We start from the raw sequence: 12,502 nt of genomic DNA, 5'->3' as shown, positions 1-12,502 counted from the left end.
TGTTCCATGAAGATATTTTGTAGGTTTTCTACTGTAAATATATTACAACTTTGCTAAGAACTTCATTTGTACAACTTCAAAGGCGATTTTCCCAACATTTTGATTTTTTTCACCCTCAATTTTCAAATAGTTCTCACCTAAATATCGTCTCATCCTAACAAACCATACATCAATGGAAAGCTTATTTATTCAGCTTTCAGATGATGTATAAATCTGAGTTTTAAAAAGTTGACACTTATGACTGGTTTTGTGGTCCAGGGTCACAAATGTGCTGTTCACAAGCAATGGCGTTCAGTCTTTATTTCCAGTAAAGTGCCATTCACACATCGGTTTCAAATTACCGGTAAATTCTGTGGCATCATTAACCAGAAATGATTTGTGTTTGTAAACATGAGGGGGTAAATGCGATACACAGTGTTTTTGTTGATGTTCTCATTTGTGTGTCAAATGTTTACATTCATGCAGCTTCTTTAGGGCCAGAGACGTTGCATTACATGACTTCAAACACTGCGCAGAGTAAATGCGTCAGAATGTTATGACTGGCCCAGAGCTGTTGAACGGCTCTGGATTGGCCCAGAGTAGACTTACATCAGCGTGTTCTGAACTTTTATGAGCTCATACCAGTAATCTTCATTCTGTGTTCACACACAGCAGAATTCTGGCGATTTACTGGTAATATTACAACTTCTCATACCGGTAAATTAGTTCTTGCAATTTACCGGTATTTTTTAAAAAGGTCCTGTTCACACGTGATCTCTTTACAGCAATTTACCAGTATTTTTCCAGTGAAGTCTGTGTGTGAAAGGGGCTAATGACAGCTCAAGCTCCATCACTGAGCCACCTTACATTCTTTTGGTTATATGAACACAGACCTGTCCAGAGGCAGGTAGGCGTTGAGAATGGATCCAGCCATTGCTTTGGTACTAGCGTTGTCACTGATTGTCCCCAGACTGACTGTGCCGGACTCCCCGCTCAGACTGCATCGCTCCTTTTGAACATCAGCTTGAACTTCCAACCTGAGAAACACAAACAGCACATTTAAAAGGGGTCATATGATGCGCTCATGTTTTCCTTTCTCTTTGGAGTGTTACAAGCGGTTTGTGCATAGATAAGATCCGTAAAGTTACAAAGACTAAAGTCTCAAACCCAAAGAGATATTCTTTTTTAAAGTTAAGACTCGTCCATGCCTTCCTAAAACGCCTCATTTAGACACGCCCCCACGTCTACGTCACTGATCTGCATAACACCGCCCAAATGTTTACGCAAAGAAGGCGTAGCTTTTTATTTTCGCTGTAGTATTGTTGCCGTTGCCGCCATTTTGTGGAGACACTGTGTTTCCAAATATGTTAACCGGCATAACATTTCGGTCACACGCTTGAGGTATTCGGCCAATCACAACGCACTGGATAGCTGGCCAATCAGAGCACACCGTGCTTTTCAGAACAATGAGCTTTGTAAAAATTGCTGCGTTTCAGAAAGCCAGAGCAGAGAGGAGCAACAATAATCCCATACAAAACATACAAAAAGTATGTGTAAAATCTTTTTTAACCTTAAACCGTGTAAACACATTGCATTACACTAAATGCACAAAATAATGTTCTTTTTAGCATCGTTATATGACCCCTTTACAGCCTGTTAACTGATCCAAATCTCTACATGAACTTTCACATGCAATTGGTCTGTACAGACCATTGCGTGAAAACTGTAGACTTTAGTTTATTTTTGGAAAAACTGAAATACCCCAGCTTTCCATTTCTGAGACCTGCTGAGAGGAATTGATTTTTAATTAATTGTTTTAATTACCAGCCAGGAAGACTTCCTGTTTGGCCGATAAGTGTTGGAAGCTGCCTAATAACTGAAAGCCAAACAATTTACTTAAGTTTAGGGACCAATTCTCAAATACGTAAGTCTTTGAATATCTAACAAACATTTAGGCCCAGTTTCACAGACAGGGTTTAGGATTAAGCCATAGTTCAATTAAAACATTTAAGTAGCTTTTAGAAATGTGCCTTAGAAAAAAAAAACATTACTGGTGTGCTTTACTGGTCTTGAGACAAAACAATGGCACTTACATATTTTAAGATTTTAGAGTGGGAGTAGGCTTAAGCCTTGTCTGTGAAACCAGGGGAAAATATGACGAATCTAACAAACTTGGGCAAATCCAGCTGTCAGATCTCCCTCGTGTGCATAGCCTGCATAAAACATGTGTACACTTTATGTGACGGTCGGTCCATGTGAATGATCTTCCATCTTCCTAAACACTGTGTTCATGAGCGACACCAAATCATGGTTTTATATAATAGCAGAGGTTCTGGGCATGAGACCAGAAGAATGAATCCAATTGGCTAGCTAGTTTTCTTGCAGTGAGATGGAAAAGACATTAAAACAGCTATGTTAAAAAAAAATCTGTTGCCTTGACCAGTGTTTCTCAGCCCTGCTGCTTTTACTTTTTGCATGTCTCTTTATTCAAACACACCTGATTCAGGTCATCAGCTCATTAGCAGAGAGCCCCAAGACCTGAAATGGATGTGTGAGAGAGGACACGTTCAACATGTGCAGTGTTGGGGCCCCCAGAAACACAAATGCGAATGTTCCTGTCAGTCTGAACAGCCATTTGTTCAAATAAAGATGTTTATCGGTCTTTTGGGATTCTGGCAGATGCTTTGCATTTTGAACTTTATAGTATGTCCACATAGTCACATCACAATTGGATTTCAAAATACATGCCCATTTTTGGTCAATAACTGTGCACAAAATTACATGCAGACACCGTGTCACCGACCTGTTAAAACAGTTGACCATGGCACTTCCTGACAAGCTGCCAGTGATGCTGGCCCCGGCGAGGGCCATAGTGCTGGCGTTCTCGCTCAGGTTGTCTCTCATTGCTCCAATACGGTCCATGTGGCTCCCACTGGCACTCAGGCTTCCCGTCAGACCCCCCACACTGCCCTCGCCGATGCTGGGGTTATGCCTGGTCTCTGCTACCGAAGTGGTGTCTGATAGAAGAGAATAGATAGAAAGGGGTCATTACAGCAGTTCATAAAAGTGTGAAGTATTCTGAGCGAAAAAAACAAAAACATAAAAACAATCAGTAGTACTGTTCCAGTGTTTGGTTTTTGAGATTTGCACTACAAGCCTGATTAGGGCTCTACATAATATAACGAATGAACTGCAGTCATAAAAATGGAATTTACTGTACAAGGCAGAATGTCATTTTAAATAAACCAAAAGTACAGCTGTACAGTTAATCAAATTGCGGTATGGATTAGTGTCTGCAAATATTAGTGCACAAAAAGACTTTAAATATAAAGGTTTTCATGTTTCTGTGTAAATGGCACAGTTTCATCTACTACCCAAACTCAAGGATGCATGATGCTCAGTGTTTTCAGCATCTGCTATACATCTCACACAGGGCTCTAGACTGCGACCAAAATGTTTTTTGAGAATATGCGAGTAAAAATTTGACATGGTCGCACTTGTGCGAGTGCATGGTCTGCGCTGCTCTAAAGCTTCTGCTTCATACAGCACGCGCTGCAGAGCCACAGCACATTGTAGCAGGAGGCAGATTTCACTGATCACGTGAAGAGAGGTGCTTTCAGTGCGAGCGCTTCGTGTGTAGAACCTGGTTTATACTCGCTGCGTCAGCACGAGCGCGAAGCTGCACGCAGCGGACGGAGCGCAACAGAGGATTTGGTTTTCAAACTAAAGTGAAAGACCACTTCTTAAACCAGAGAAGGTGAACATGTTGGTATTCTTGTAGAAAACAAATGCAAGTCCTGTCAGCGACAGCCAGTCTAGTTTTACTTTTCTTTTTGTTTTCGTTTTGAAAAGCTTTTTATTTTTGCCGTTTACCTCACGTTAAGCTATGGAGGCTTTCCTTATTTTTTTTTATTATTATTTATTTGATTCCTCATCATAAAACAGATTCAAGAAATTAAAAGAAAACAAAAAAATCATTCCTTAATGATTTTTTAATTCAAGTTAATGAACTGATTAGCTACACATCTTTGATTATTCAAATTTAAATGTTAATCTGGGAAAAATAACACTGAATTTGAGAAACCTGATGTCTCTTACACATAGCAGCATGACCATGATTCAAAACCTTTTGCCTCAGGCTTACTCTGCACATCAGAACAAAAGCTACTTGTTCCCAGAGTTACATGAGCTTCACGGGAATTGTTTGGTGTTTGAGAAACAAAGCTACTTGAGTTTCAGGAGTTGTGTCTGGAAAAGGATAAACTCTGTCTCTGGATATGACTCACCTTCAATGGTGGGGGGGGGGCAGTAAATCTAACAGATTCTAGCACACGCCGCTTTAAACTAGAACACACTTCACACATTTGCATTACACATGAGCGAGGAGGAGAGAAAGTGTGAAATGTGATAGACAGCTCTTCGGGGGAGGGTCAGCCAAGACAGAGACTGGGAATGAGAGGAGGACTCCAAGAAGGAGAGATTCTGAATGCTTTAAACATTGTTTGGCTTCTCAGCCTGTGGCATTGAGGTGTTTGCATTCAGTGAGGTTCACTCACCAGTCACAGCAGCTCCGGTGCCCACGTTCATGTCGTTCTCGTCATCGAACTCGATGCGCACACCTTTACCATTCCCCGCAGACACACCACAACCACCGCTGCGGCACAGAGAGATGGGCACCACACCGTAGACATATGCCAACATGATGGGCACTCCTATCCCTGCACAGACACACAATATAACACTTACACAAAACTGCAACATACAAACTAGATTTACAATGAAATTGGCATTTCCTGATGGAAATACCATTCACACAAAGGATGATAACTATAAAGTTTTAGTAATCATCCAAATTCAATGAAAACAGGGAAAGCCACTATAACAAAAGAGAGGGACGATATTGTTGGAAGCACTTTCCAAACAATTTTCCCAGCTGATAAACCTTAAAGTCCCCCTGTAGTGAAAATCAAGTTTTTTTTATGTTGTTTATTTGTCTGTGTGGTATTTTTAATATGCTTTAAGACAAACCATTTGCCAATCCATTAAATCAATACCATTGCTGAGTATTTTCTCTTTAAAACTGTAGTTTCCCAATGGCACGCCCAGAAATGCGGTTTGAAACAGCCCTCGGTTTGCAACAGTGTAAAAAGTAGCCCGGAGTCAGACCCACCTCTCCTGCATCGGCGTATACTCGCGAGTGTGAATTAAGAATCACAAACAGCTGCATTTGAGTCTTCAAGGCATTTTAGGACACACCATCGTCAAGTAAGCAACTTTAACGAGTGTTACAGTATTCACGGTAGTTGTCCGCTAGTAAAAACCGTTTTATCAGTCATTATCTGTGTATGCCATTGTTTTGCGTTTACTACAGTTCAGTGGATCAGGAGGTGCTGGCTGGTGCGACTGAGTTGAGGCGGGGCTAATTTGCATATTCATAGATCAGTGTATAGTAAATGAGGCAAGGGTGTAGTTACATTCAAGCTATTTTAAGGCATGAGAACATTATTTTCACAAGAAAAAACATTTAAATACGTCATTTTGATGATCAAAGATAAGTTTTAAGGGATAAAATATTTGACTGCAGGGGGGACTTTAATAAGCTTGAGCAATTAAAGTGGCAGAAGACAAAACTGCAGCTTGTGCTTATTATGAACAGATCATTATCGTGCACTGGGTGGTTGGTTGGTGTTTTAACACCATATCAGCTTCCTTTGTTATTTTCATGGTTAGTAACAAGTTGAAATCGTATAAAAAGAGCAATCTTAAAACCTATATAAGGTTTAAAAACTCAAATTAATTCAGGGTTGAAACTGTCAAAAAAAATAATGTTTGCAGAGTAATATAATTTCCTAAGAGATCGTGGTCATGAAGTGCATATTTGTGGATCTTCATTTGATATTAAGAACTTGTGTATGATTCTGTAATATCTTATTTGGCATCAAGTATATTATGTAGATCTGATCCCAGTGATTACAGAGTTTGTTGTTGGTACAATTATCACATCCATTTTACCATTTGTTGATGTTGGATACTATAGCAGTTTTAAGATCAGAGGGTTATATGAAACAAAATCTGTGGAAAGTGCTTCTTTAGCAGGCGCGTCTGCTTGTTTGATTCCTTTGATTCCACAACGTCCAGGCTATTGTGCATTGGTGTGGACACTAATATATTGTAGTTATTACAGTTATGATGCTTGATTAAACAGTCTTTAGTATTGAATTTTAAGGCAAGCTTAATGTGTCGTGTATAAGCCCAATTAAAAAGTTAGCTGGGGCTAAATTAATTTCCGACATTTAATATAGGTTTATGGGTTCAGAACAAACAAATTATTTCATAAAACGAACTGCAATTCAAATCATAAAGTGAATCATTAGACAGAAAAAAGAAAGAAGTCTGCTTACCAACAGTGACAGCAGCAACGACTGGAGACACGATCACTGACAATGTGACCCCGCCGGCTATGACAAGGTTCCTCTTGTGCTTGGAGATGTCCTTCCCCTCATAACGATTATGAATCTGAAGCAGACGGATTCAAAGACTGAGTGAATAAACATCCCTCTGTCATCACCCTGCTCATTATAGATTAAAATCACGCTTTGGTTACTCATAATGCTAGCATAATTTCCCACTCGATGATCTAACAAGTCTCTTGAAGATCAAACGAGGCTGATAAGTGTGCGATAATACATGTAGGTTGTCATATTTCACAATGCACCACTCAGTTAGGATTCAGGTCAGATAAACAGACGTTATGGAAATCCCTTCATAATGAAATTCAGACTGAACAGCACATATCTGAAGTGTTATTAATCATTGTACAAGTGACCCAGTTTGCAGTGGACTAATCTGGTTCAGAGACAGGTTGCATATTAACTCACGCAAAACCAAATTCTTAATGTCGTGGACAAATTATACTACATCACTGCTATTTGCTGGATATATAAATCTTTAAATCTATTAATACAGAAGAATAGCGCTTGTCAAACTGATTATAACACGCTGGCACCAGTTTCTAAAAGTGTTTATAACAAGCAGTGTTCTTCTAGTCAGATAAAACGAAGGCCCTTATTATTTTGTAGTCATGACAAAGGCATTTGGAGAAACTGGTTCACAACAGAAGCGGTCACAGAAAACGCTGCCAAATTAAAAAAAAATAATAAATCAACTGTCGTCTTTTTTTCGGCAATTTAGCTCATGTCATGTGCCAGTGAGTTCAATCCAAGTTAAGGCTGACAATGCAGTGCTGTAATGACTTTCTAATGATTACTGATGACTAAGATTATGCACTATTATCAGAATCATTAGCATTCATGAACGTTATTAAAATATGCGCGGGCTTTGTACACAAAGACGACGCATGACAGACAACATGCAATATAATTTTTAAACTTCATTAAAACTAAATAAAAATGAGTTTCAGTTTCATGGTCAGATCAGATTTTAAGCTGTGCAATCTATCAAAACAAAATATATAATTACAACATGGCTCGGTGTGAACACTAATGCAGAAAATAAGATTTAAAATATTAGTATTGTGATTTTACAGTTATATTATATCATTTTTATTACCGTTTTAAATACTGTTTTTATTTTACAGTATAATATAATATAATTATTATTTATTAATATAAAACTATATATAAAAAAAATCTATTATTTTACGGTCCTTTTGAATAGATCAAATACAGTGGAAACGTGGCCTATGAAAACTCAAGAGGAAAGAGTTACAAAAAAAAAAAAAAAAGGTTACTGATATGGTTATGCTATTGAAAAAGATAGTTTTAAAGTCTTTAGAGTAAAAACTAATTGTTCGTTTTTCATGAGTTTAGCATCCTGCAGTCAACAGAGACAATTTCTAGTCGTCTTTTTCCACAATGACAGCTACTCTCAGTTGTTAAAGAAAATCTCTTGGCACCGAGCTGATTCTCATCATTACTATGGCAGGTACACCAAACATGACTGTCTGAAAAATGTATCCAATTTCATACCTTGCAATCACTTCAAAAGATTGGGTTTGAGAACAAATGAATTAAAACCTCACTCCTCATTCTCCACAGTGTTTAGTTTAGCCACCCACCTTTCTGCCCACATACACAGGAATCCCAATGATCATTGCAGGTATGGCAATGCCAGCAATCAGTGCAATGCCAACCGGAGCGCCCACAAGCGTGCCCAACTGCCACAGGATTTTCTTCTTCCTGCTCCAAGGTTTCTTACCCCAGAACGTGCATCCTGAAGGACTGTGTCAGGAAAAGAGAAATTAAACACAGAAATGTAACCTTAGCACAAAACCAATTCTGATGACCGTAGTTTTGGCCTTCATCAGTTCTCAGGTCAACTGTCAATAACGCAGTTAAATTTAGATGTCTGATTGATGTCGTGTGGCAGTGGGGTTCAGGACACTAACCTTAAGTAGTGTAGGTCAGAGATCTCCTTCATACACAGCCAGCAGAACTCACAGCCGCACACAGCGCAGGTCATGTGATTACAGCTCCCATCGTTCATCTTGATGATGTAGGCCGCACAGCGCGGACATGGCTTTATGTCATCGGCTTAGAGAGACACAGACAGAGTGGTTAAAACCACTGCTGGTTGAAGATTTAGGATGTTTCCATATGAGGTTTGAAGATTTGATACAAACCACAATGTGAGAGCATTTAATTTAGAAACAAACAAGCAAAAAAAAAACTTAATTTTTGTAGCTTTCATAAAAATCAATGTATATTTTATTCATACAGTGTTGTATTTTGCATTTGATTACTTTATTAAATTTCTGTAGTATTTCTAATCTGAAAGTGAGACGGACTTACCTGTTAAACTTCATTTTTCATTTAATTTGTATTTTTGATCCATTGAATGTATTTGTTCTATTGCTCTGCATTCGTTTCTTTGTTCTGACCGTTTACTTGTCTTTAATAAGCTTGACTTTTTTTTTTACTTATATTAGTTGTAGGGACTACTAGTTTTTACTGCTCAGCAAAAGTAAAAATAGCCTTAAAAAACAACATGAAAAAGAATAGTAGTAACATTGTGATTCTTGCTGGGGGGGGGGGTTAATATTTTTCTAATATTGCTCACCACTAATTCGATTGGTTTGATTTTAGAGGAAGTGGTTTTTAATTTTCATAATGCCAAGACTTGTGACTGCAGGATACTTGACACACATATAAAGTTCTTTAATTTTTTTTATAGGTGTTTTATCAGTATTTTGAAAATATCCCATGTAATGAGCTGCCAGGACTTTTTCTGTTATTTTACATATTTATTTTTTACAGTGTAGTTGACAAATCCACTGTAGTAGTGATGGGATTTAACGCTTTGTGTGTGTGTGTGTGTGTGTGTGTGTGTGTGTGTGTGTGTGTGTGTGTGTGTGTGTGTGTGTGTGTGTGTGTGTGTGTGTGTGTGGCTCACCAGCAGCGCCGCTCTCCTGGCTGTAGCTAAGTGACGAGGATCTGAAGGGTCTCAGCCGGAGGCTCTGAGCTCTCTGCTGTCGGGCGGCGTCGCAGGTCTGATTTGGGTGCCACAGCTGTTTACAGTGGTAACAGAACTCAGTCCCACAGCCCTCTCGACCACACGTGATCTTTGGACAGCTGGCACAACCGAAGGCAATGACTGCATACCTGTTAAATCAAACAGACCAATACTTTCTCAGCTATACACGACGCATTAGTTCATACAAATCATCAAACAAGAAAATCTCTATTAGTATTACCACAGTTAACTAATACTTCATGTTTGTTCAAATTAGTGGTGTGTGCTATGACGATTTTTGATCGTGGACGATAAAAATGTCTCCGCGATCTGCTTTTGAAGAAACATCGTAGTATCGTGCTACAGCACACATTCTATCAGCAGCAGTTACAGCGCCGCCGTATCAATATACTTTACAACGCCACATTCATTCACATCAAATGTTAACTCGGCGGTAGAGTTACACACACAGGACACTGCACTTATTCACAATCACAAATGTACATTTTTGCATCTGCTTTAAAGCCTTTTAAACATTTCATTCGCTTTTTCTGAGCAGGCACCAGAAGCGCGCGCACTAAAAACAGTGCCTGATTACTAGACTAAGTTTTGCTCTAATACTGTCAAAACACACAAGGATTACATATAGACTCAGTTGATTATGTCCAAAGTGAAAGTAAACAGTTGAGAGAGAAACGGATGCGTGCCTGTATATTAGATGCGTGCAGGTCTTAAAGGGACAGAACTAAACATGCTGCTGCTTGTCATTAAAGGGACAGTTCACCCTATTAAATTTGAGTCATTATTCATTCACTCACATGTTGTCCCAAACTTGTATTAATTTCTTTCTTGTGTTAAACACAAAATAATATATTTTAAAGAATGTGGGTAACCAAAAGGTATCTGGTCCACATTGAATTTGATAGTAGGAAAAAAAATCCAATGGAAGTCACTGGGGACCAGCAACTGTTTGGTTACCCACATTTATCAAAATACCTTTTATGTTCAACAGAAGACAGAAACTCATTTAGGTTTAAAAAAACAACAACTTGAGAGTGAGTAAATGAATTAATTTTTGGGTGAACTAACCCTTTAATGTTAATAAAACAACGAAACAAGAACTTTAATATAGTTGATTTAATAAGAATCAATGTATAATTGATGTATTGTGTTTTATTTTTATTTTGTTAATTCGATTTCTTGAATGCTGCTTCTAAATACACCTACCGTACCTAAAAATAAAGTACCGATTGTTTTATTTGTATATTATGTTACTTGTAATGTGTATCTTTGCTCTTATTTTTTAATAAAGATAAAATCATGACAGTTTTTATCTTCACCCACTTTGACCTAAATATCTGCCATTTTTTTTATTTTTATATTTTGTTACCTGAAAAGGCTTTGTTTTTAAAATAGGGAAATTAGTTTGGCTGTACTGCTCAGACAACTTGCAAAATAGTAAAACCAACATGGCACAGAATTGTGATAAAATTGTGAATCGTGATATTCCTGAAAAAAATCATACGATATGATATTTTTGCTATATCGCCCACCCCTAGTTCAAATCTCCAAACCAGAGAATGATCAGTGACCACATTATCCAAAACAGCTGTAACTATCTGGCAACAATGCAAGTCAATGATGGTCAATCTAGGTTAATAGCCCTGCTAATCTGAACTGAAGGCATCATCAATTACAGCAGGCAATGGCCATTGTGACCTGATCATTATTAATGAGAACCTATTAAATGGCGCTGGAACTTGTGCTTGTTTGCAGAGCTAATTGTTGTTGTAAAGTCACAACATGCAGATGGACAGATTTGAGACACAGCAACAGGGTCACTTCGCTAAGTGATGTGCGTGCTAGACAAGAGTTACATAAGAGCCTTTAACACTCATTGTCATGTGGAAAAAGGACACTAGAAGCTGAGAAAAGATCCTGAATGTGCACTACAGGATCGGTCAGTTATTCCCGCCTCATCAAACCTCATGAAAGAGTCTGCATGTGGATTGACATTTATACATATAATTTAATACAAAAGAAGCTAACGCCATGGTGCAAACCAGATGTCATCTGGTCAACTGTCGGTTTTCCATCTGAGTAAAGCCTCCACTACATCTGTTTCCACAAACAAAGTGGCCTTTGTTATTGGAGTTGCCCATATTTCTACATGACTCTGAGAGTGTAAGAGTAAACACAATGCTGGAGAGACATGAGACGCCCCCCCTCTGATCTACAATGAACCCTAACAAAAGTCAAATCAAGTCAAACGGTCAAAACAGTAAAATCAAAATAAGGATAGTGACAGCACCAGAACAAAAGTCAAACAAGATTGCCCCACCACAGCACAAAGAAAGCCCTGCATGCGTCACACAGCATAAAACATGGAATAAATCTTTCCCACTCAACAGTTTTTTTAAACAGCATATTTGTCTTCCAAGACAGCAAACTCTAAGCCAACCCTGCAACAATGCAGAATCAATGCAACTCACTCTGCCTGCTGTTCACATTAACCAGGAACACAGAAAGGCCCTCATTCTGATCAGCATGTCTCTCTTGGAGATGGTCAAGTCTACTTAATTTTGGGGGAACCAACAATTTCACTTAAACAATAACCCTATATATTTGTTTCCTAGGTGAGGGGGAAAATGGCTATAACAGAAAAAAATATTCACACAGTTTGCACCTCTTTAATCTCCTTTTTTTTTTTACTTTTGGAAAACTTATGCTCACCAAAGCTGTATTTATTTGATAAAATACAGTTTAAACCATTTATCAATTTCCAGAAATATCTCTTTCATCACCCATCACAGCATACCTCAACATATATAACTGCAACCAAACCTGCCATGACATGTAGACTAGCTCTCGTTTCCTACACTGATGTGTTGACACGCGTTTAAAAAGTACCTAATGTAGGTATTTATGTAAGCACATAAATATACACATCCTCCGAAGTGACAGGTGTAATAGCGCCTACTAAAAATAATAAACAAGTGTACACAACAACCAAAAGAAGACAAGAGAAAACAGGCAGCTCAAAGGGTCGTGT

At 38.4% G+C, this 12,502-nt stretch overlaps 1 protein-coding gene across 3 annotated transcripts in view; it reads right to left on the bottom strand.

Annotated features, from left to right (window-relative positions):
* The window catches only part of LOC306846960 (E3 ubiquitin-protein ligase RNF19A-like), a 36,156-nt gene that overhangs the window by 3,663 nt on the left and 19,991 nt on the right, over nucleotides 1-12,502 (bottom strand). For all 3 annotated transcript variants that reach the window (XM_079380684.1, XM_079380685.1, XM_079380686.1), the window contains 7 exons: nucleotides 9,391-9,599; nucleotides 8,387-8,531; nucleotides 8,057-8,219; nucleotides 6,381-6,495; nucleotides 4,536-4,697; nucleotides 2,783-2,996; nucleotides 873-1,016 (listed from right to left, as the gene is read on the bottom strand). In XM_079380684.1, the coding sequence (XP_079236810.1) occupies nucleotides 873-1,016; nucleotides 2,783-2,996; nucleotides 4,536-4,697; nucleotides 6,381-6,495; nucleotides 8,057-8,219; nucleotides 8,387-8,531; nucleotides 9,391-9,599 (1,152 nt within the window). The remainder of the gene's footprint in view (nucleotides 1-872; nucleotides 1,017-2,782; nucleotides 2,997-4,535; nucleotides 4,698-6,380; nucleotides 6,496-8,056; nucleotides 8,220-8,386; nucleotides 8,532-9,390; nucleotides 9,600-12,502) is intronic.

The sequence above is a fragment of the Barbus barbus genome (assembly GCF_936440315.1).
Source record: "Barbus barbus genome assembly, chromosome: 27".
Lineage (NCBI taxonomy): Eukaryota > Metazoa > Chordata > Actinopteri > Cypriniformes > Cyprinidae > Barbus > Barbus barbus.
This window is presented reverse-complemented; position numbering and strand designations above follow the sequence as displayed.